This window comes from Myxine glutinosa, chromosome 14, assembly GCF_964187855.1.
Source record: "Myxine glutinosa chromosome 14, kmMyxGlut1.1, whole genome shotgun sequence".
Taxonomy (NCBI): Eukaryota; Metazoa; Chordata; class Myxini; order Myxiniformes; family Myxinidae; genus Myxine; species Myxine glutinosa.
Genome location: NC_136274.1, coordinates 64,559,669 through 64,586,014, shown reverse-complemented (window position 1 = coordinate 64,586,014; position 26,346 = coordinate 64,559,669). Strand labels below are relative to the sequence as shown.

General features: G+C 32.2%; 2 protein-coding genes across 5 annotated transcripts in view; one reads left to right on the top strand and one right to left on the bottom strand.

Annotated features, from left to right (window-relative positions):
- Positions 1-25,334, bottom strand: part of LOC137439853 (runt-related transcription factor 3) — a 64,808-nt gene extending 39,474 nt beyond the window's left edge. For 2 of the 4 annotated variants that reach the window (XM_068136009.2, XM_068136010.2), the window contains exon 1: positions 24,962-25,334. In XM_068136009.2, the coding sequence (XP_067992110.2) occupies positions 24,962-25,247 (286 nt within the window). In that variant the 5' untranslated portion in view covers positions 25,248-25,334. Of the gene's footprint in view, positions 1-24,899 lie in introns of all 4 variants that reach the window. The other 2 variants (XM_068136016.2, XM_068136015.2) reach the window with 2 other exon arrangements.
- Positions 13,864-24,884, top strand: LOC144888852 (uncharacterized; the record flags this gene model as incomplete). Its single annotated transcript, XM_078768370.1, has 3 exons — positions 13,864-14,354; positions 24,401-24,508; positions 24,863-24,884. Coding segments are annotated over 3 exons (621 nt in total), but the record flags the coding sequence as incomplete, so codon positions are not given.
- Positions 25,335-26,346: the final 1,012 nt, after the last annotated feature.

The following is a 26,346-nucleotide window of genomic DNA, read 5'->3' as shown; positions in this document are numbered from 1 at the left end:
ACACATCGCTAATCTGTACAACCAATGTGTGTATATCGCTAAACTGTACAACTACTGTGTGTATATCGCTAATCTGTACAACCAATGTGTGTATATCGCTAATCTGTACAACTACCGTGTGTGTATATCGCTAGTCTGTACAACTACCGTGTGTGTGTCGCTAATCTGTACAACTACTGTGATTCACGGTTTGAAGTTTGTCCTCAATATAAATTATGTTTTTTTAACTTTGAGTCTTTCACCATTCATCGAACCAGGGAATGACTCCCATGTCCCACACAATCCGTGCGTCGTTCCGAACAATATTTCACAAATGACCATCAGGCACCACCAACCACTGTCATCTCATGTTATTGCTTGGACTTCCATTGTCGTTGCAATAACGACTTATGCTTATAGTTATACGCACGGTGTCTAACGATGCATCGTTTCATACACACGGTGTCTGACGATGCATCATTTCATACACACGGTGTCTAACGATGCATCATTTCATACACACGGTGTCTAACGATGCATCGTTTCATACACACGGCGTCTAACGAGTTTCATACACACGGTGTCTAACGATGCATCGTTTCATACACACGGTGTCTAACGATGCATCATTTCATACACACGGTGTCTAACGATGCATCATTTCATACACACGGTGTCTAATGATGCATTTTTTCATCCACGCGGTGTCTAACGACGCATTGTTTCGTACACGCAGTGTCTAACAGCGTGTTGTTTCATACACACGGTGTCTATCCAATTGGCTTTTATCTCCATTTGCAGTTTCAGAAGTTGGAACGCAGCCCGACCAGGTCTCAAAGTATCCGTGTGTGTGTGTGTGTGTGTGTGTGTGTGTGTGTGTGTGTGTGTGTGTGTGTGTGTGTGTGTGTGTGTGTGTGTGTGTGTGTGTGTGTGTGTCACAGTGTAGTTCTGCCCATGTGCATGGAACTTAAAGTGTCGTTCAATCCATGACCACGGTGTCATAAAAGCGGAGTTTTGCCCGTGTACATGGTGTCTATGGTGTCTATCCAACAATGTATTTCTGCCCGTGAAGACTGTGTGAGTGAATATCAAAAGACTGGATCAAATGAGAATCCTTTTGCAGAGACCGCGAGTGTTCTGATAAATATGGGTGTGACAAGGAGATCATCAATAAAAGTTGATCTGTTAGAAACAACACGAACAACTTGGTCCCCGGGGAGATAAAAGAATACATTTCCAAACGGACCATCTCGTTCCGTTTCGTGAATGGTTGTACTTGTAGACCAGTGGATATAAAAAAAAAATACACAAACGTCAACACGTGTTCGACACCGCCATTGTCCTCAAGCAGGAGCGCTCAATGATTAGAACAATATCCATTGAAACAATCCGCAAATCGCGACAACGAATCGCGTGGTAACCAATCTGTGACCGAGTCCGTCGGGAAGTAAGTGACATGTCACACAGAAAATGAAATAAATATAAAACGAGCTACATGTCACACAGAAAAATAAATAAACACAATACTAGATACATGTCACACAGAAAAATAAATAATTACAAAACTAGCTACATGTCACAGAAAAAGAAACAAGAAGACGTCATGCGGAGCACGATACTTGCAAAATATGCCCCCCCCCCCACGAAAAAAAATTCCATTGATACAGAAAATTGTCCATTTCATCAAGATTAAAATTGACAATCTTGATTAAAGCTCGGGTCAATAGGAAGAAAAGTGACAATTTTTCCGATGAAAAATGATGATTTTGGAAGGTTGACCTTGAGTTGACCTTTTGACCTCAAAAAAAGATGACGTCCCTATTTAGTGACTCAATGTGCAAATGCTGTTCAATTTTCAAGTCAATCGGATGAAAATTGATGGTTTTTCAGATAAAAAGTGATGATTTTGGAAGTTTGACTTTGAGTTGACCTTTGACCTTAAAAATAGTATGTTTCCCAATTTAGTGACTCGATATGCAAATGCTGTTCAATTTTGAAGTCAATCGGTTGAGAATTGATGGCTTTTTAGATGAAAACTGATGATTTAAAAAATTTGACCTTAAGTTGCCCTTTGACCTTTCGACCTCAAAAATAGTATGTTTCCCAATTTAGTGACTTGATATACAAATGCTATTCAATTTTCAAGTCAATCGGATTTAAAATGACGATTTTAGAAATTTTACCTCCAGATGACCTTTGACCTCAAAATCAAAAGGCTTCTCAATTGGGACGACATAAACAACGTGGTGAAGTTTCGTGACGATCGGTATAGAATTGTGACCTGTAGGCCGGTGACAAACAGACAAACATACAGACCCACAAACGGAACCGACCAATACACTTGAAAAATCTTTGATTTTGCAAGTAATAATTACAAAACTAGCTACATGTCACACAGAAAAAGAAACAAATACAAAACTAGCTACATGTCACACAGAAAAAGAAATAATTACAAAACGAGCTACATGTCACACAGAAAAAGAAATAAATACAAAACTAGCTACATGTCACACAGAAAAAGAAACAAATACAAAACTAGCTACATGTCACACAGAAAAAGAAATAATTACAAAACGAGCTACATGTCACACAGAAAAAGAAATAATTACAAAACTAGCTACATGTCACACAGAAAAAGAAATAATTACAAAACGAGCACACAGAAAAATAAATAACGACAAAACTAGCTACACGTCACACAGAAAAATAATTACAAAATTAGCTACATGTCACAGAAAAATAATTACAAAACAAGCTACATGTCACACAGAAAAAGAAATAAATACAAAACTAGCGACATGTCACACAGAAAAATAAATAAATATAAAACTAGCTACATGTCACACAGAAAAAGAAATAACGACAAAACTAGCTACACGTCACACAGAAAAATAATTACAAAATTAGCTACATGTCAGAAAAATAATTACAAAACTAGCTACATGTCACACAGAAAAAGAAATAAATACAAAACTAGCGAAATGTCACACAGTAAAATAAATAAATATAAAACTAGCTCCATGTCACACAGAAAAAGAAATAAATACAAAACTAGCAACATGTCACACAGAAAAATAAATAAATATAAAACAAGCTATGTCACACAGAAAAAGAAATAAATACAAAACTAGCGACATGTCACACAGAAAAATAAATAAATATAAAACAAGCTACATGTCATGCAGAAAAAGAAATAATTACAAAACCAGCTACATTTCACACAGAAAAAGAAATAATTACAAAACTAGCTACATGTCACACAGAAAAAGAAATAATTACAAAACTAGCTACATGTCACACAGAAAAAGAAATAATTACAAAACTAGCTACACGTCACAGAAAAATAATTACAAAATTAGCAACATGTCACAGAAAAATAATTACAAAATTAGCTACATGTCACACAGAAAAATAAATAAATACAAAACTAGCGACATGTCACACAGAAAAAGAAATAAATATAAAACAATACATGTCACACAGAAAAAGAAATAAATACAAAACGAGCTACATGCCACGCAGAAAAAGAAATAAATATAAAACGAGCTACATGTCACACAGAAAAAGAAATAAATATAAAACTAGCTACATGTCACACAGAAAAATAAATAATTACAAAACTAGCGACATGTCACACAGAAAAAGAAATAAATACAAAACTAGCTGCATGTCACACATAAAAAGAAATAAATATAAAACTAGCTACATGTCACACAGAAAAAGAAATAAATACAAAACGACCTACATGTCACGCAGAAAAAGAAATAAATACAAAACTAGCTACATGTCACACAGAAAAAGAAATAAATACAAAACGAGCTACATGTAACAGAAAAAGAAATAAATATAAAACTAGCTACATGTCACACAGAAAAAGAAATAAATACAAAACTAGCTACATGTCACACAGAAAAGTAAATAAATACAAAATTAGCTACATGTCACAGAAAAAGAAATAAATATAAAACTAGCTACATGTCACAGAAAAAGAAATAAATATAAAACTAGCTACATGTCACAGAAAAAGAAATAAATATAAAACTAGCTAGCTACATGTCACAGAAAAAGAAATAAATATAGAACTAGCTACATGTCACACAGAAAAAGAAATAAATATAAAACTAGCTACATGTCACACAGCAAAAGAAATAAATATAAAACTAGCTACATGTCACAGAAAAATAAATAAATATAAAACTAGCTACATGTCACAGAAAAAGAAATAAATATAAAACTAGCTACATGTCACAGAAAATGAAATAAATATAAAACTAGCTACATGTCACAGAAAAAGAAATAAATATAAAACTAGCTACATGTCAGAAAAAGAAATAAACATAAAACTAGCTCCATGTCACAGAAAAAGAAATAAACATAAAACTAGATACATGTCACACAGAAAAAGAAATAAATATAAAACTAGCTACATGTCACAGCAAAAGAAATAAATACAAAACTAGCTACTTGTCACAGAAAAAGAAATAAATACAAAACAAGCTACATGTCACACAGAAAAAGAAATAAATACAAAACTAGCTACGTCACACAGAAAAAATATATATATAAAACTAGCTACATGTCACACAGAAAAATAAATAAATATAAAACTCGCTACATATAACAGAAAAATAAATAAATATAAAACTAGCTACATGTCACATAAAAAGAAATAAATATAAAACTAGCTGCATGTCACAGAAAAATAAATAAATATAAAACTAGCTACATGTCACACAGAAAAATAAGTAAATATAAAACTAGCTACATGTCACAGAAAAAGAAATAAATACAAAACTAGCTACATGTCACACAGAAAAATAAATAAATATAAAACGAGCTACATGTCACAGAAAAAGAAATAAATACAAAACTAGCTACATGTCACACAGAAAAAGAAATAAATATAAAACTAGCTACATGTCACAGAAAAAGAAATAAATAGAAAACTAGCTAGCTACATGTCACAGAAAAAGAAAGAAATACAAAACTAGCTACATGTCACACAGAAAAATAAATAAATATAAAACTAGCTAGCTACATGTTACAGAAAAAGAAATAAATACAAAACTAGCTACATGTCACACAGAAAAATAAATAAATATAAAACTAGCTAGCTACATGTCACAGAAAAAGAAATAAATATAAAACTAGCTACATGTCAGAAAAAGAAATAAACATAAAACTAGCTCCATGTCACAGAAAAATTAATAAATATAAAACTAGCTACATGTCACACAGAAAAATAAATAAATATAAAACAAGCTACATGTCACAGAAAAAGAAATAAATACAAAACTAGCTACATGTCACACAGAAAAATAAGTAAATATAAAACTAGCTACATGTCACAGAAAAAGAAATAAATATAAAACTAGCTACATGTCACACAGAAAAAGAAAAAAATATAAAACTAGCTCCATGTCACAGAAAAAGAAATAAATATAAAACTAGCTACATGTCACACAGAAAAAAGAAATAAATATAAAACTAGCTCCATGTCACAGAAAAAGAAATAAATATAAAACTGGTTACATGTCACAGAAAAAGAAATAAATATAAAACTAGCTACATGTCACAGAAAAAGAAATAAATATAAAACTAGCAAGCTACATGTCACAGAAAAAGAAATAAATATAAAACTAGCTACATGTCACAGAAAAAGAAATAAACATAAAACTAGCTACGTGTCACAGAAAAATTAATAAATATAAAACTACCGACATGTCACACAGAAAAAGAAATAAATATAAAACTAGCTACATGTCACAGAAAAAGAAATAAATACAAAACTAGCTACATGTCACAGAAAAAGAAATAAATATAAAACTAGCTACATGTCACAGAAAAAGAAATAAATACAAAACTAGCTACATGTCACACAGAAAAAGAAATAAATACAAAACGAGCACACAGAAAAAAGAAATAAATACAAAACTAGCTACATGTCACAGAAAAAGAAATAAATATAAAACTAGCTACATGTCACAGAAAAAGAAATAAATATAAAACTAGCTACATGTCACAGAAAAAGAAATAAATATAAAACTTGCTACATGTCAGAAAAAGAAATAAATATAAAACTAGCAACATGTCACAGAAAAAGAAATAAATACAAAACTAGCTACATGTCACAGAAAAAGAAATAAATATAAAACCAGCTACATGTCACAGAAAAAGAAATAAATACAAAACTAGCTACATGTCACACAGAAAAAGAAATAAATACAAAACTAGCTACGTCACACAGAAAAATAAATAAATATAAAACTAGCTACATGTCACAGAAAAAGAAATAAATATAAAACTAGCTACATGTCACAGAAAAAGAAATAAATACAAAACTAGCTACATGTCACAGAAAAAGAAATAAATACAAAACTAGCTACATGTCACACAGAAAAATAAATACAAAACTAGCTATGTCACACAGAAAAAGAAATAAATACAAAACTAGCTACATGTCACAGAAAAATAAATAAATATAAAACTAGCTACATGTCACAGAAAAAGAAATAAATATAAAACTAGCTACATGTCACAGAAAAAGAAATAAATATAAAACTAGCTACATGTCACAGAAAAAGAAATAAATACAAAACTAGCTATGTCACACAGAAAAAGAAATAAATACAAAACTAGCTACATGTCACAGAAAAAGAAATAAATACAAAACTAGCTACATGTCACAGAAAAAGAAATAAATACAAAACTAGCTACATGTCACAGAAAAAGAAATAAATACAAAACCAGCTACATGTCACAGAAAAAGAAATAAATACAAAACTAGCTACATGTCACAGAAAAAGAAATAAATACAAAACTAGCTACATGTCACAGAAAAAGAAATAAATACAAAACTAGCTACATGTCACAGAAAAAGAAATAAATATAAAACTAGCTACATGTCACAGAAAAAGAAATAAATATAAAACTAGCTACATGTCACAGAAAAAGAAATAAATACAAAACTAGCTACATGTCACAGAAAAAGAAATAAATATAAAACTAGCTACATGTCACAGAAAAAGAAATAAATACAAAACTAGCTATGTCACACAGAAAAAGAAATAAATACAAAACTAGCTACATGTCACAGAAAAAGAAATAAATACAAAACTAGCTACATGTCACAGAAAAAGAAATAAATACAAAACTAGCTACATGTCACAGAAAAAGAAATAAATACAAAACCAGCTACATGTCACAGAAAAAGAAATAAATACAAAACTAGCTACATGTCACAGAAAAAGAAATAAATACAAAACTAGCTACATGTCACAGAAAAAGAAATAAATACAAAACTAGCTACATGTCACAGAAAAAGAAATAAATATAAAACTAGCTACATGTCACAGAAAAAGAAATAAATATAAAACTAGCTACATGTCACAGAAAAAGAAATAAATACAAAACTAGCTACATGACACAGAAAATAAATAAATATAAAACTAGCTACATGTCAGAAAAATAAATAAATACAAAACTAGCTACATGTCACAGAAAAAGAAATAAATACAAAACTAGCTACATGTCACAGAAAAAGAAATAAATACAAAACTAGCTACATGTCACAGAAAAATAAATAAATACAAAACTAGCTACATGTCACAGAAAAATAAATAAATATAAAACTAGATACATGTCACACAGAAAAAGAAATAAATATAAAACTAGCTACATGTCACAGCAAAAGAAATAAATATAAAACTAGCTACATGTCACAGAAAAAGAAATAAATATAAAACTAGGTACATGTCACAGAAAAAGAAATAAATACAAAACTAGCTGCATGTCACACAGAAAAATAAATAAATATAAAACTAGCTACATATAACAGAAAAATAAATAAATACAAAACGAACTACATGTCACAGAAAAAGAAATAAATATAAAACTAGCTACATGTCACAGAAAAAGAAATAAATACAAAACTAGCTACATGTCACACAGAAAAAGAAATAAATACAAAACTAGCTACATGTCACATAAAAATAAATAAATATAAAACTAGCTACATGTCACACAGAAAAAGAAATAAATACAAAACTAGGTACATGTCACACAGAAAAAGAAATAAATATAAAACGAGCTACATGTCACAGAAAAAGAAATAAATACAAAACTAGCTACATGTCACACAGAAAAACAAATAAATATAAAACTAGCTACATGTCACAGAAAAATAAATAAATATAAAACTAGCTAGCTACATGTCACAGAAAAATAAATAAATACAAAACTAGCTACATGTCACACAGAAAATAAATAAATATAAAACTAGCTACATGTCACACAGAAAAATAAATAAATATAAAACTAGCTACATGTCACACAGAAAAAGAAATAAATACAAAACTAGCTACGTCACACAGAAAAAATATATATATAAAACTAGCTACATGTCACACAGAAAAATAAATAAATATAAAACTAGCTACATGTCACAGAAAAAGAAATAAATATAAAACTAGCTACATGTCACAGAAAAAGAAAGAAATACAAAACTAGCTACATGTCACACAGAAAAAGAAATAAATACAAAACTAGCTACATGTCACAGAAAAATAAATAAATATAAAACTAGCCACATGTCACACAGAAAAATAAATAAATATAAAACTAGCTACATATAACAGAAAAATAAATAAATACAAAACTAGCTACATGTCACACAGAAAAAGAAATAAATACAAAACTAGGTACATGTCACAGAAAAATAAATAAATATAAAACTAGCTAGCTACATGTCACAGAAAAAGAAAGAAATACAAAACTAGCTACATGTCACACAGAAAAAGAAAGAAATACAAAACTAGCTACATGTCACACAGAAAAACAAATAAATATAAAACTAGCTACATGTCACAGAAAAATAAATAAATATAAAACTAGCTAGCTACATGTCACAGAAAAATAAATAAATACAAAACTAGCTACATGTCACACAGAAAATAAATAAATATAAAACTAGCTACATGTCACACAGAAAAATAAATAAATATAAAACTAGCTACATGTCACACAGAAAAAGAAATAAATATAAAACTAGCTACATGTCACAGAAAAATAAATAAATATAAAACTAGCTAGCTACATGTCACAGAAAAATAAATAAATACAAAACTAGCTACATGTCACACAGAAAATAAATAAATATAAAACTAGCTACATGTCACACAGAAAAATAAATAAATATAAAACTAGCTACATGTCACACAGAAAAAGAAATAAATACAAAACTAGCTACGTCACACAGAAAAAATATATATATAAAACTAGCTACATGTCACACAGAAAAATAAATAAATATAAAACTAGCTACATGTCACAGAAAAAGAAATAAATATAAAACTAGCTACATGTCACAGAAAAAGAAAGAAATACAAAACTAGCTACATGTCACACAAAAAAAGAAATAAATACAAAACTAGCTACATGTCACAGAAAAATAAATAAATATAAAACTAGCCACATGTCACACAGAAAAATAAATAAATATAAAACTAGCTACATATAACAGAAAAATAAATAAATACAAAACTAGCTACATGTCACACAGAAAAAGAAATAAATACAAAACTAGGTACATGTCACAGAAAAATAAATAAATATAAAACTAGCTAGCTACATGTCACAGAAAAAGAAAGAAATACAAAACTAGCTACATGTCACACAGAAAAAGAAAGAAATACAAAACTAGCTACATGTCACACAGAAAAAGAAATAAATATAAAACGAGCTACATGTCACAGAAAAAGAAATAAATACAAAACTAGCTACATGTCACACAGAAAAACAAATAAATATAAAACTAGCTACATGTCACAGAAAAATAAATAAATATAAAACTAGCTAGCTACATGTCACAGAAAAATAAATAAATACAAAACTAGCTACATGTCACACAGAAAAATAAATAAATATAAAACTAGCTACATGTCACACAGAAAAATAAATAAATATAAAACTAGCTACATGTCACACAGAAAAAGAAATAAATACAAAACTAGCTACGTCACACAGAAAAAATATATATATAAAACTAGCTACATGTCACACAGAAAAATAAATAAATATAAAACTAGCTACATGTCACAGAAAAAGAAATAAATATAAAACTAGCTACATGTCACAGAAAAAGAAAGAAATACAAAACTAGCTACATGTCACACAGAAAAAGAAATAAATACAAAACTAGCTACATGTCACAGAAAAATAAATAAATATAAAACTAGCTACATGTCACACAGAAAAATAAATAAATATAAAACTAGCTACATATAACAGAAAAATAAATAAATACAAAACTAACTACATGTCACAGAAAAAGAAATAAATATAAAACTAGCTACATGTCACAGAAAAATAAATAAATACAAAACTAGCTACATGTCACACAGAAAAAGAAATAAATACAAAACTAGCTACATGTCACAGAAAAATAAATAAATATAAAACTAGCTACATGTCACACAGAAAAATAAATAAATATAAAACTAGCTACATGTCACACAGAAAAAGAAATAAATACAAAACTAGCTACGTCACACAGAAAAAAAATATATAGAAAACTAGCTACATGTCACACAGAAAAATAAATAAATATAAAACTAGCTACATGTCACACAGAAAAAGAAATAAATACAAAACTAGCTACATGTCACAGAAAAATAAATAAATATAAAACTAGCTACATGTCACACAGAAAAATAAATAAATATAAAACTAGCTACATATAACAGAAAAATAAATAAATACAAAACTAACTACATGTCACAGAAAAATAAATAAATACAAAACTAACTACATGTCACAGAAAAAGAAATAAATATAAAACCAGCGACATGTCACAGAAAAAGAAAGAAATACAAAACTAGCTACATGTCACACAGAAAAATAAATAAATATAAAACTAGCTACATGTCACAGAAAAAGAAATAAATACAAAACTAGCTACATGTCACACAGAAAAATAAATAAATACAAAACTAGCTACATGTCACAGAAAAATTAATAAATATAAAACTAGCTACATGTCACACAGAAAAAGAAATAAATACAAAACTAGGTACATGTCACAGAAAAATAAATAAATATAAAACTAGCTACATGTCACAAAAAAAGAAATAAATACAAAACTAGCTACATGTAACAGAAAAAGAAATAAATACAAAACTAGCTACATGTCACAGAAAAAGAAAGAAATACAAAACTAGCTACATGTCACACAGAAAAAGAAATAAATATAAAACGAGCTACATGTCACAGAAAAAGAAATAAATACAAAACTAGCTACATGTCACACAGAAAAACAAATAAATATAAAACTAGCTACATGTCACAGAAAAATAAATAAATATAAAACTAGCTAGCTACATGTCACAGAAAAAGAAAGAAATACAAAACTAGCTACATGTCACACAGAAAAATAAATAAATATAAAACTAGCTAGCTACATGTTACAGAAAAAGAAATAAATACAAAACTAGCGACATGTCACACAGAAAAAGAAATAAATACAAAACTAGCTACGTCACACAGAAAAAAAAAATATATAAAACTAGCTACATGTCACACAGAAAATAAATAAATATAAAACTAGCTACATGTCACAGAAAAAGAAATAAATATAAAACTAGCTACATGTCACATAAAAAGAAAGAAATACAAAACTAGCTACATGTCACACAGAAAAAGAAATAAATACAAAACTAGCTACATGTCACAGAAAAATAAATAAATATAAAACTAGCTACATGTCACACAGAAAAATAAATAAATATAAAACTAGCTACATATAACAGAAAAATAAATAAATACAAAACTAACTACATGTCACAGAAAAAGAAATAAATATAAAACTAGCTACATGTCACAGAAAAAGAAATAAATACAAAACTAGCTACATGTCACACAGAAAAAGAAATAAATACAAAACTAGCTACATGTCACAGAAAAATAAATAAATATAAAACTAGCTACATGTCACAGAAAAAGAAAGAAATACAAAACTAGCTACATGTCACACAGAAAAATAAATAAATATAAAACTAGCTACATGTCACAGAAAAAGAAATAAATATAAAACTAGCTACATGTCACACAGAAAAATAAATAAATATAAAACTAGCTACATGTTACAGAAAAAGAAATAAATACAAAACTAGCTACATGTCACACAGAAAAATAAATAAATATAAAACTAGCTAGCTACATGTCACAGAAAAAGAAATAAATACAAAACTTGCTACATGTCATACAGAAAAATAAACAAGTGAATCCACTTGGATTCCGCCCAGGTTGGCACATGGAAATTATGATGTAGCATAATTATCATCTCGGGTCAAGATTTGAAATTATGCCATGGTTTTTGTAAAATTGCTACTAGTATTCACATTATGTACTTTCACCAAAACATACATCATCATAGAAACATACATAGAATTTGGGTCCTCTGGGTCATTTGGGTCATTTGGGTCCTCTGGGTCATTTGGGTCCTCTGGGTCATTTGGGTCCTCTGGGTCATTTGGGTCCTCTGGGTCATTTGGGTCCTCTGGGTCATTTGGGTCCTCTGGGTCATTTGGGTCATTTGGGTCATTTGGGTCATTTGGGTCCTCTGGGTCATTTGGGTGCTCTGGGTCATTTGGGTCCTCTGGGTCATTTGGGTCCTCTGGGTCATTTGGGTCATTTGGGTCCTCTGGGTCATTTGGGTCCTCTGGGTCCTCTGGGTCATTTGGGTCCTCTGGGTCCTCTGGGTCATTTGGGTCCTCTGGGTCCTCTGGGTCCTCTGGGTCATTTGGGTCCTCTGGGTCCTTTGGGTCCTCTGGGTCATTTGGGTCCTCTGGGTCATTTGGGTCCTCTGGGTCATTTGGGTCCTCTGGGTCATTTGGGTCCTCTGGGTCATTTGGGTCCTCTGGGTCATTTGGGTCATTTGGGTCCTCTGGGTCATTTGGGTCCTCTGGGTCATTTGGGTCCTCTGGGTCATTTGGGTCCTCTGGGTCATTTGGGTCCTCTGGGTCATTTGGGTCCTCTGGGTCATTTGGGTCCTCTGGGTCATTTGGGTCCTCTGGGTCATTTGGGTCCTCTGGGTCATTTGGGTCCTCTGGGTCATTTGGGTCCTCTGGGTCATTTGGGTCCTCTGGGTCATTTGGGTCCTCTGGGTCCTCTGGGTCCTCTGGGTCATTTGGGTCATTTGGGTCCTCTGGGTCCTCTGGGTCATTTGGGTCCTCTGGGTCCTCTGGGTCCTCTGGGTCATTTGGGTCCTCTGGGTCATTTGGGTCCTCTGGGTCATTTGGGTCCTCTGGGTCATTTGGGTCCTCTGGGTCATTTGGGTCCTCTGGGTCATTTGGGTCCTCTGGGTCATTTGGGTCCTCTGGGTCATTTGGGTCCTCTGGGTCATTTGGGTCCTCTGGGTCATTTGGGTCCTCTGGGTCATTTGGGTCCTCTGGGTCATTTGGGTCATTTGGGTCCTCTGGGTCCTCTGGGTCATTTGGGTCCTCTGGGTCATTTGGGTCCTCTGGGTCATTTGGGTCCTCTGGGTCATTTGGGTCCTCTGGGTCATTTGGGTCCTCTGGGTCATTTGGGTCCTCTGGGTCATTTGGGTCCTCTGGGTCATTTGGGTCCTCTGGGTCATTTGGGTCATTTGGGTCCTCTGGGTCATTTGGGTCCTCTGGGTCATTTGGGTCCTCTGGGTCATTTGGGTCCTCTGGGTCATTTGGGTCCTCTGGGTCATTTGGGTCCTCTGGGTCATTTGGGTCCTCTGGGTCATTTGGGTCCTCTGGGTCATTTGGGTCCTCTGGGTCATTTGGGTCCTCTGGGTCATTTGGGTCCTCTGGGTCATTTGGGTCCTCTGGGTCATTTGGGTCCTCTGGGTCATTTGGGTCCTCTGGGTCATTTGGGTCCTCTGGGTCATTTGGGTCCTCTGGGTCATTTGGGTCCTCTGGGTCATTTGGGTCCTCTGGGTCCTCTGGGTCATTTGGGTCCTCTGGGTCATTTGGGTCCTCTGGGTCATTTGGGTCCTCTGGGTCATTTGGGTCCTCTGGGTCATTTGGGTCCTCTGGGTCATTTGGGTCCTCTGGGTCATTTGGGTCCTCTGGGTCATTTGGGTCCTCTGGGTCATTTGGGTCATTTGGGTCCTCTGGGTCATTTGGGTCCTCTGGGTCATTTGGGTCCTCTGGGTCATTTGGGTCCTCTGGGTCATTTGGGTCCTCTGGGTCATTTGGGTCCTCTGGGTCATTTGGGTCCTCTGGGTCATTTGGGTCCTCTGGGTCATTTGGGTCCTCTGGGTCATTTGGGTCCTCTGGGTCATTTGGGTCCTCTGGGTCATTTGGGTCCTCTGGGTCATTTGGGTCCTCTGGGTCATTTGGGTCCTCTGGGTCATTTGGGTCCTCTGGGTCATTTGGGTCCTCTGGGTCCTCTGGGTCATTTGGGTCCTCTGGGTCATTTGGGTCCTCTGGGTCATTTGGGTCATTTGGGTCCTCTGGGTCATTTGGGTCCTCTGGGTCATTTGGGTCCTCTGGGTCATTTGGGTCATTTGGGTCATTTGGGTCCTCTGGGTCATTTGGGTCCTCTGGGTCATTTGGGTCCTCTGGGTCATTTGGGTCCTCTGGGTCATTTGGGTCCTCTGGGTCCTCTGGGTCCTCTGGGTCATTTGGGTCCTCTGGGTCATTTGGGTCCTCTGGGTCATTTGGGTCCTCTGGGTCATTTGGGTCCTATATTCCTATCCTATAACATATATATCTCCTATAACCTATCCTATAAATATAGATTTGATGACGTCATGTTTACACATCTGAGCGACAGAAATGAGCGACAGAAATGAGCGACAGAAATGGGTGACAGAAACTAGCTTCACTTTTGAGCGCCCGAAATTCCCAGGCAAACGCTATAACGCACCAGGTTTACAACCTGTGCGTTAATAAATATAAAACTAGCTACATGTCACAGAAAAATACATAAATATAAAACAAGCTACATGTCACAGAAAAAGAAATAAATATAAAACTAGCTACATGTCACAGAAAAAGAAATAAATATAAAACTAGCTACATGTCACACAGAAAAATAAATAAATATAAAACAAGCTACATGTTAAAGAAAAAGAAATAAATATAAAACTAGCTACATGTCACAGAAAAAGAAATAAATATAAAACTAGCTACATGTCACACAGAAAAATAAATAAATATAAAACTAGCTACATGTTACAGAAAAAGAAATAAATACAAAACTAGCTACATGTCACACAGAAAAATAAATAAATATAAAACTAGCTAGCTACATGTCACAGAAAAAGAAATAAATACAAAACTTGCTACATGTCATACAGAAAAATAAATAAATATAAAACTAGCTACATGTCACAGAAAAAGAAATAAATACAAAACTAGCTACATGTCACACAGAAAAATAAATAAATATAAAACTAGCTAGCTACATGTCACAGAAAAAGAAATAAATACAAAACTTGCTACATGTCATACAGAAAAATAAATAAATATAAAACTAGCTACATGTCACAGAAAAAGAAATAAATATAAAACTAGCTACATGTCACACAGAAAAATAAATAAATATAAAACTAGCTACATGTTACAGAAAAAGAAATAAATACAAAACTAGCTACATGTCACACAGAAAAATAAATAAATATAAAACTAGCTAGCTACATGTCACAGAAAAAGAAATAAATACAAAACTTGCTACATGTCATACAGAAAAATAAATAAATATAAAACTAGCTACATGTCACAGAAAAATACATAAATATAAAACTAGCTAGCTACATGTCACAGAAAAATTAATAAATATAAAACTAGCTACATGTCACACAGAAAAATAAATAAATATAAAACAAGCTACATGTCACAGAAAAAGAAATAAATACAAAACTAGCTACATGTCACACAGAAAAATAAGTAAATATAAAACTAGCTACATGTCACAGAAAAAGAAATAAATATAAAACTAGCTACATGTCACACAGAAAATAAATAAATATAAAACTAGCTCCATGTCACAGAAAAAGAAATAAATATAAAACTAGCTACATGTCACACAGAAAAAAAGAAATAAATATAAAACTAGCTCCATGTCACAGATAAAGAAATAAATATAAAACTAGCTCCATGTCACAGAAAAAGACATAAATATAAAACTAGCTACATGTAACAGAAAAAGAAATAAATACAAAACTAGCAAGCTACATGTCACAGAAAAAGAAATAAATATAAAACTAGCTACATGTCACAGAAAAATTAATAAATATAAAACTAGCTACATGTCACACAGAAAAAGAAATAAATATAAAACTAGCTACATGTCACAGAAAAATTAATAAATATAAAACTAGCTACATGTCACACAGAAAAAGAAATAAATATAAAACTAGCAACATGTCACACAGAAAAAGAAATAAATATAAAACTAGCTACATGTCACAGAAAAAGAAATAAATATAAAACTAGCTACATGTCACAGAAAAAGAAATAAATATAAAACTAGCTACATGTCACAGAAAAATTAATAAATATAAAACTAGCTACATGTCACAGAAAAAGAAATAAATACAAAACTAGCTACATGTCACAGAAAAATTAATAAATATAAAACTAGCTACATGTCACACAGAAAAAGAAATAAATATAAAACTAGCAACATGTCACACAGAAAAAGAAATAAATATAAAACTAGCTACATGTCACACAGAAAAAGAAATAAATATAAAACTAGCTACATGTCACAGAAAAAGAAATAAATACAAAACGAGCTACATGTCACACAGAAAAATAAATAAATATAAAACTAGCTCCATGTCACAGATAAAGAAATAAATATAAAACTAGCTACATGTCACACAGAAAAATAAATAAATATAAAACAAGCTACATGTCACAGAAAAAGAAATAAATATAAAACTAGCTACATGTCACAGAAAAAGAAATAAATACAAAACTAGCTACATGTCACACAGAAAAAGAAATAAATACAAAACTAGCTACGTCACACAGAAAAAGAAATAAATATAAAACTAGCTACATGTCACAGAAAAATTAATAAATATAAAACTAGCTACATGTCACACAGAAAAAGAAATAAATATAAAACTAGCTACATGTCACACAGAAAAAGAAATAAATATAAAACTAGCTACATGTCACACAGAAAAAGAAATAAATATAAAACTAGCTACATGTCACAGAAAAAGAAATAAATACAAAACTAGCTACATGTCACACAGAAAAATAAATAAATATAAAACTAGCTCCATGTCACAGAAAAAGAAATAAATATAAAACCAGCTACATGTCACACAGAAAAATAAATAAATATAAAACAAGCTACATGTCACAGAAAAAGAAATAAATATAAAACTAGCTACATGTCACAGAAAAAGAAATAAATACAAAACTAGCTACATGTCACAGAAAAAGAAATAAATATAAAACTAGCTACATGTCACAGAAAAAGAAATAAATATAAAACAAGCTACATGTCACAGAAAAAGAAATAAATACAAAACTAGCTACATGTCACAGAAAAAGAAATAAATATAAAACTAGCTACATGTCACAGAAAAAGAAATAAATACAAAACTAGCTACATGTCACAGAAAAAGAAATAAATATAAAACTAGCTACATGTCACAGAAAAAGAAATAAATATAAAACTAGCTACATGTCACAGAAAAAGAAATAAATACAAAACTAGCTACATGTCACAGAAAAAGAAATAAATATAAAACTAGCTACATGTCACAGAAAAAGAAATAAATACAAAACTAGCTACATGTCACAGAAGAGAAATAAATATAAAACTAGCCACATGTCACAGAAAAAGAAATAAATATAAAACTAGCCACATGTCACAGAAAAAGAAATAAATATAAAACTAGCTACATGTCACAGAAAAAGAAATAAATATAAAACTAGCCACATGTCACAGAAAAATAAATAAATATAAAACAAGCTACATGTCACAGAAAAATAAATAAATAGAAAACTAGCTACATGTCACACAGAAAAATAAGTAAATATAAAACTAGCTACATGTCACAGAAAAAGAAATAAATATAAAACTAGCTACATGTCACACATAAAAATAAATAAATATAAAACTAGCTCCATGTCACAGAAAAAGAAATAAATATAAAACTAGCTACATGTCACAGAAAAAGAAATAAATACAAAACTAGCAAGCTACATGTCACAGAAAAAGAAATAAATATAAAACTAGCTACATGTCACACAGAAAAAGAAAGAAATACAAAACTAGCTACATGTCACACAGAAAAAGAAATAAATACAAAACTAGCAAGCTACATGTCACAGAAAAAGAAATAAATATAAAACTAGCTACATGTCACAGAAAAAGGAATAAATACAAAACTAGCAAGCTACATGTCACAGAAAAAGAAATAAATATAAAACTAGCTACATGTCACACAGAAAAAGAAAGAAATACAAAACTAGCTACATGTCACACAGAAAAAGAAATAAATACAAAACTAGCAAGCTACATGTCACAGAAAAAGAAATAAATATAAAACTAGCTACATGTCACACAGAAAAAGAAAGAAATACAAAACTAGCTACATGTCACACAGAAAAAGAAATAAATACAAAACTAGCAAGCTACATGTCACAGAAAAAGAAATAAATATAAAACTAGCTACATGTCACAGAAAAAGAAATCTATCTATAATTCCAGTAATCTCTGTGTGTATGTGTGTGTGTCTGTGTGTGTGTGTGTGTGTGTGTGTGTGTGTGTGTGTGTGTGTGTGTGTGTGTGTTTGTCTGTGACCGCTGTTTCTCGACAACCACGGGTCCGATATACTTGAAACTTGCCAGGTATATTGCTGGGGACCCGAGGATGTGCCTTTTCAAGGTTTGAAATTAATCGGACAAGTGGTTCCCAAGGTATGGTCACCGTACTCGCAAGCCGTTCGCTTTGGCTTTGCGAATGGACCAAACCATTTCATGTAAATAGAGGGGGGGGGTTCTGTGGTCGTTACTGCCACGTGGTTTCAAAGTTTTTTTTTGTTGTTGTTGTTTGCACGCATGTTTTTTTGCACCCACGTACGGGCACGCCCTAGTAAATACAAAACTAGCTACATGTCACACAGAAAAATAAATAAATATTAAACTAGCTACATGTCACAGAAAAAGAAATAAATACAAAACTAGCTACGTCACAGAAAAAGAAATAAATACAAAACTAGCTACATGTCACACAGAAAAAGAAATAAATACAAAACTAGCTACATGTAACAGAAAAAGAAATAAATAGAAAACTAGCTCCATGTCACAGAAAAAGAAATAAATACAAAACTAGCTGCATGTAACAGAAAAAGAAATAAATACAAAACTAGCTACATGTCACAGAAAAATAAATAAATATAAAACTAGCTCCACGTCACACAGAAAAAGAAATAAATACAAAACTAGCTACATGTCACACAGAAAAATAAATAAATATAAAACTAGCTACATGTCACACAGAAAAAGAAATAAATACAAATCTAGCTACATGTCACACAGAAAAATAAATAAATATAAAACTAGCAACATGTCACACAGAAAAAGAAATAAATATAAAACTAGCTACATGTCACAGAAAAAGAAATAAATACAAAACTAGCTATGTCACACAGAAAAAGAAATAAATATAAAACTAGCTACATGTCACACAGAAAAATAAATAAATATAAAACTAGCTACATGTCACACAGAAAAAGAAATAAATATAAAACTAGCTACATGTCACAGAAAAATAAATAAATACAAAACTAGCTACGTCACACAGAAAAAGAAATAAATATAAAACTAGCTACATGTCACACAGAAAAAGAAATAAATATAAAACTAGCTAGCTACATGTCACAGAAAAATTAATAAATATAAAACTAGCTACGTCACACAGAAAAAGAAATAAATATAAAACTAGCTACATGTCACACAGAAAAAGAAATAAATATAAAACTAGCTAGCTACATGTCACAGAAAAATTAATAAATATAAAACTAGCTACATGTCACAGAAAAAGAAATAAATATAAAACTAGCTACATGTCACACAGAAAAATAAATAAATACAAAACTAGCTACATGTCACAGAAAAATAAATAAATATAAAACTAGCTACATGTCACAGAAAAAGAAATAAATACAAAACTAGCTACATGTCACACAGAAAAAGAAATAAATACAAAACTAGCTACATGTAACAGAAAAAGAAATAAATAGAAAACTAGCTCCATGTCACAGAAAAAGAAATAAATACAAAACTAGCTGCATGTAACAGAAAAAGAAATAAATACAAAACTAGCTACATGTCACAGAAAAATAAATAAATATAAAACTAGCTCCACGTCACACAGAAAAAGAAATAAATACAAAACTAGCTACATGTCACACAGAAAAATAAATAAATATAAAACTAGCTACATGTCACACAGAAAAAGAAATAAATACAAATCTAGCTACATGTCACACAGAAAAATAAATAAATATAAAACTAGCAACATGTCACACAGAAAAAGAAATAAATATAAAACTAGCTACATGTCACAGAAAAAGAAATAAATACAAAACTAGCTATGTCACACAGAAAAAGAAATAAATATAAAACTAGCTACATGTCACACAGAAAAATAAATAAATATAAAACTAGCTACATGTCACACAGAAAAAGAAATAAATATAAAACTAGCTACATGTCACAGAAAAATAAATAAATACAAAACTAGCTACGTCACACAGAAAAAGAAATAAATATAAAACTAGCTACATGTCACACAGAAAAAGAAATAAATATAAAACTAGCTAGCTACATGTCACAGAAAAATTAATAAATATAAAACTAGCTACGTCACACAGAAAAAGAAATAAATATAAAACTAGCTACATGTCACACAGAAAAAGAAATAAATATAAAACTAGCTAGCTACATGTCACAGAAAAATTAATAAATATAAAACTAGCTACATGTCACAGAAAAAGAAATAAATATAAAACTAGCTACATGTCACACAGAAAAATAAATAAATACAAAACTAGCTACATGTCACAGAAAAATAAATAAATATAAAACTAGCTACATGTCACAGAAAAAGAAATAAATACAAAACTAGCTACATGTCACACAGAAAAAGAAATAAATATAAAACTAGCTACATGTCACAGAAAAAGAAATAAATATAAAACTAGCTACATGTCACACAGAAAAATAAATAAATATAAAACTAGCTACATGTCACAGAAAAAAGAAATAAATACAAAACTAGCTACATGTCACAGAAAAAGAAATAAATACAAAACTAGCTACATGTCACACAGAAAAATAAATACAAAACTAGCTATGTCACACAGAAAAAGAAATAAATACAAAACTAGCTACATGTCACAGAAAAATAAATAAATATAAAACTAGCTACATGTCACAGAAAAAGAAATAAATATAAAACTAGCTACATGTCACAGAAAAAGAAATAAATATAAAACTAGCTACATGTCACAGAAAAAGAAATAAATACAAAACTAGCTACGTCACACAGAAAAAGAAATAAATACAAAACTAGCTACATGTCACAGAAAAAGAAATAAATACAAAACTAGCTACATGTCACAGAAAAAGAAATAAATACAAAACCAGCTACATGTCACAGAAAAAGAAATAAATACAAAACTAGCTACATGTCACAGAAAAAGAAATAAATACAAAACTAGCTACATGTCACAGAAAAAGAAATAAATACAAAACTAGCTACATGTCACAGAAAAAGAAATAAATATAAAACTAGCTACATGTCACAGAAAAATAAATAAATATAAAACTAGCTACATGTCACAGAAAAAGAAATAAATACAAAACTAGCTACATGTCACACAGAAAAATAAATACAAAACTAGCTATGTCACACAGAAAAAGAAATAAATACAAAACTAGCTACATGTCACAGAAAAATAAATAAATATAAAACTAGCTACATGTCACAGAAAAAGAAATAAATATAAAACTAGCTACATGTCACAGAAAAAGAAATAAATATAAAACTAGCTACATGTCACAGAAAAAGAAATAAATACAAAACTAGCTATGTCACACAGAAAAAGAAATAAATACAAAACTAGCTACATGTCACAGAAAAAGAAATAAATACAAAACTAGCTACATGTCACAGAAAAAGAAATAAATACAAAACCAGCTACATGTCACAGAAAAAGAAATAAATACAAAACTAGCTACATGTCACAGAAAAAGAAATAAATACAAAACTAGCTACATGTCACAGAAAAAGAAATAAATACAAAACTAGCTACATGTCACAGAAAAAGAAATAAATATAAAACTAGCTACATGTCACAGAAAAATAAATAAATATAAAACTAGCTACATGTCACAGAAAAAGAAATAAATACAAAACTAGCTACATGTCACAGAAAAATAAATAAATATAAAACTAGCTACATGTCAGAAAAATAAATAAATACAAAACTAGCTACATGTCACAGAAAAAGAAATAAATACAAAACTAGCTACATGTCACAGAAAAAGAAATAAATACAAAACTAGCTACATGTCACAGAAAAAGAAATAAATATAAAACTAGCTACATGTCACAGAAAAAGAAATAAATACAAAACTAGCTACATGTCACAGAAAAATAAATAAATATAAAACTAGCTACATGTCAGAAAAATAAATAAATACAAAACTAGCTACATGTCACAGAAAAAGAAATAAATACAAAACTAGCTACATGTCACAGAAAAATAAATAAATACAAAACTAGCTACATGTCACAGAAAAATAAATAAATATAAAACTAGCTACATGTCACAGAAAAATAAATAAATACAAAACTAGCTACATGTCACAGAAAAATAAATAAATATAAAACTAGCTACATGTCACAGAAAAATTAATAAATATAAAACAAGCTACATGTCAGAAAAATAAATAAATACAAAACTAGCTACATGTCACAGAAAAAGAAATAAATACAAAACTAGCGACATGTCACAGAAAAATAAATAAATATAAAACTAGCTACATGTCACAGAAAAATAAATAAATATAAAACAAGCTACATGTCAGAAAAATAAATAAATACAAAACTAGCTACATGTCACAGAAAAAGAAATAAATACAAAACTAGCTACATGTCACAGAAAAATAAATAAATATAAAACTAGCTACATGTCACAGAAAAATAAATAAATATAAAACAAGCTACATGTCAGAAAAATAAATAAATACAAAACTAGCTACATGTCACAGAAAAAGAAATAAATACAAAACTAGCTACATGTCACAGAAAAAGAAATAAATATAAAACTAGCTACATGTCACAGAAAAAGAAATAAATATAAAACTAGCTACATGTCACAGAAAAAGAAATAAATACAAAACTAGCTACATGTCACAGAAAAATAAATAAATACAAAACTAGCTACATGTCACAGAAAAATAAATAAATATAAAACTAGCTACATGTCAGAAAAATAAATAAATACATGTTCACTGTGCACTCGTGGCCTATCTGGGGCTGGGGTAACATTGAGGTGGGACACCACAGACCATCGAGGTGGGGGGGGGGGGAGAGTTGAGGGGGGTTCCCCCAGTCAACTCCCCTCTGCTCACCGATCTTGTATACAAAAAAAACAAAAACAATTCCTCAGGACAAGCTCCCCATTTCTCACTTTTGTCCCCTCCCCTCCCCCTCCCCCCCAATTGGGGGTGGCAGAGGCCATGGGGATACGTAGGGTGGCACAATGATTTCTTATTGTTTTGTCATTTAATTAATTTTGATCTACTGATTCTTGTTTCTGATTTCTCATTTTTGTTTGATTTCGGATTTTTTTTGGCTCCTTCGTTGAATTTTGTTCGATTTTCTTACCTCCACCACCCAAGGTGGACGGAGGTTATGTTTTCACCCCTGTCTGTTTGTCTGTGAACAAGATATCTCAAAAAGTTGTGGACAGATTCATACGAAATTTGGCAGAGATGTAGCGTATGTGACAAGGACGAAATGATTACATTTTGGTGAAGATCCGGATCTGGCTTGTAGAATTTTTAAAGTGATTCTTCACCATTGGGAGATCGGGCCAAAAACGATACATAGCAGGACATCTCAAAAAGTTATGGACGGATTTGGACGAAACTTGGTGAACAGATTGGGTGTGTGACAAGGACGATTCCATTCGGTTTTGGTGAAGATCTGAATATGGATTCGGATGTGAGTTATTTAATTTTTAAGTGATTCTTCACCATTGGGAGATCAGGAGAAAAGCGATATATAACATGATGTTTGAAAAAGTTATGGACGAGTTATGACTAAACTTGGGGGATAAGTTGGTTGGGTGACAAGAACAAGTCGATTAGATGTTGGTTCAGGTCTGAATCCAGATCCGGCCTATCAGTGGAATACTGACTGATCGTCGTAAGCAGGGCACTCTCACTCTGACCCGTCGAGGAGTTGTCGACTCTGACTCACACATGTTACGATGTGTATTATGTGCAAGCATATTGTACGTATATATTTATATGTACTACATATTATTTTATATATTATTATGTTATTGTTCGTATATTATTATATACATATTATAAGCTATATACACAAATACACATCATACACACATCGTATTGTATACACATATGATGCATGATATATTACACATTTTACACACACACACACACACACACACACACACACACACACACACACACACACACACACACACACACACACACACACACACACACACACACATACACACACACACACACATACACACACGTATATTGACAGGCCAGACTGTGTAGTACAGTATATATTTGGTTGGAATGCTGCTTCGAATTTCTGTTGTTTCCGTAATCAGATTGCGGTATATTTGCGGTTAGCCCGTGGTTTCCTACCACTGATCCACATGGTGGACCCAAAGCTCGGGGAGCTCGGGGTCTGCCGCTCCTGCAGATACCTCGGTTCCCCTCCCGGTTCACCCTCCTCCGACACTCGCCGAGGTTCGAGTCTTCTCGAGTGTACCTCAAACGCTCTCGCTCTTCCTGCCGTTTCTTACACGCACCACGTGTTCCGCACGTACCACGTGTACCACACATATGAACGACGTGCAACAGCTCGAACAGCTGTAGCGTCACTCGGTTGCTTAGAAACAGGCACGTGAGACCGGGGTCCTCCAGATTCGCAGCTCTTCTTCGGATGCGGTTCTTCCGAGGGATCGACTCCCCTCCGAGCTTTCCCCACATTCGACACGCACTGGACCCAAGACCCTCCCGCACTCCGCGTTCTGTGACACCCGACAGCGGACGTTGCTTTACTCCGAAGAGCGAGGACTTTATACTTTGGGCGGAGGAAGAAGGTGGTACTGGTAGATGGGCGGGGGTGTAATGAATTGATGGGATGAGAGGAAGAAGAAGACGTTGAGAGAGGGAGGGACTGACAGAGGGAGAAATGGGGCGGGGCATCGGGAAGGTTGAGTGTTGGGGTTTATGTGAGGATTCCGTTCCACCTTGTATAAATCCGCAAACCGAGGTACCACCAACCGAAGGTGCTGTTCGACTGACAGAATGTGGGAGTAACCCACACGAACAGGTGGAGCACCACTTGGAGGTACTGCGCCGCCAACATGAGCGCTACAGGTGAAGGTGCCATGCCTTAAGTAGTGTACGTACAGGTGCTGCACTGTAATAAATGCACGTACAGGTGTTACACAGCGAGTCGTGCATCGTATAGGTGTTACACAGCGAGTAGTGCACGTACAGGTGTTACACAGCGAGTAGTACGCAGGGCAGGGAGCTATTTGACCTGCGAGACAAACCGTTGGAGGCTGCAAAAAAATGAAGAATAAATTTGTAGAGAACGTTAAAAACCTCACATTGTTAGATTTGTGGGAGGTACAGGTTTCAGCAGGATCAACACCTACATGATGAACCATCAGCAGGATCAACACCTACATGATGAACCATCAGCAGGATCAACACCCACATGATGAACCATCAGCAGGATCAACACCTGTAATACTGAACCATCAGCAGGATCAACACCTGTAATGCTGAACCATCAGCAGGATCAACACCTGGAATGCTGAATCATCAATAGGATCAACACCTGTAATGCTGAACCATCAGCAGGATCAACACCTGGAATGCTGAATCATCAATAGGATGAATGCCTGGAATACTGAATCGTCAATAGGATCAACACCTGGAATGGTGAATCAACAATAGGATCAACACCTGGAATGGTGAATCAACAATAGGATCAACAACCTGCAAGGCTTAACCATCAATAGGATGAACGCCTGCATGGCTTAACCATAAATAGGATGAACGCCTGGAATGCTGA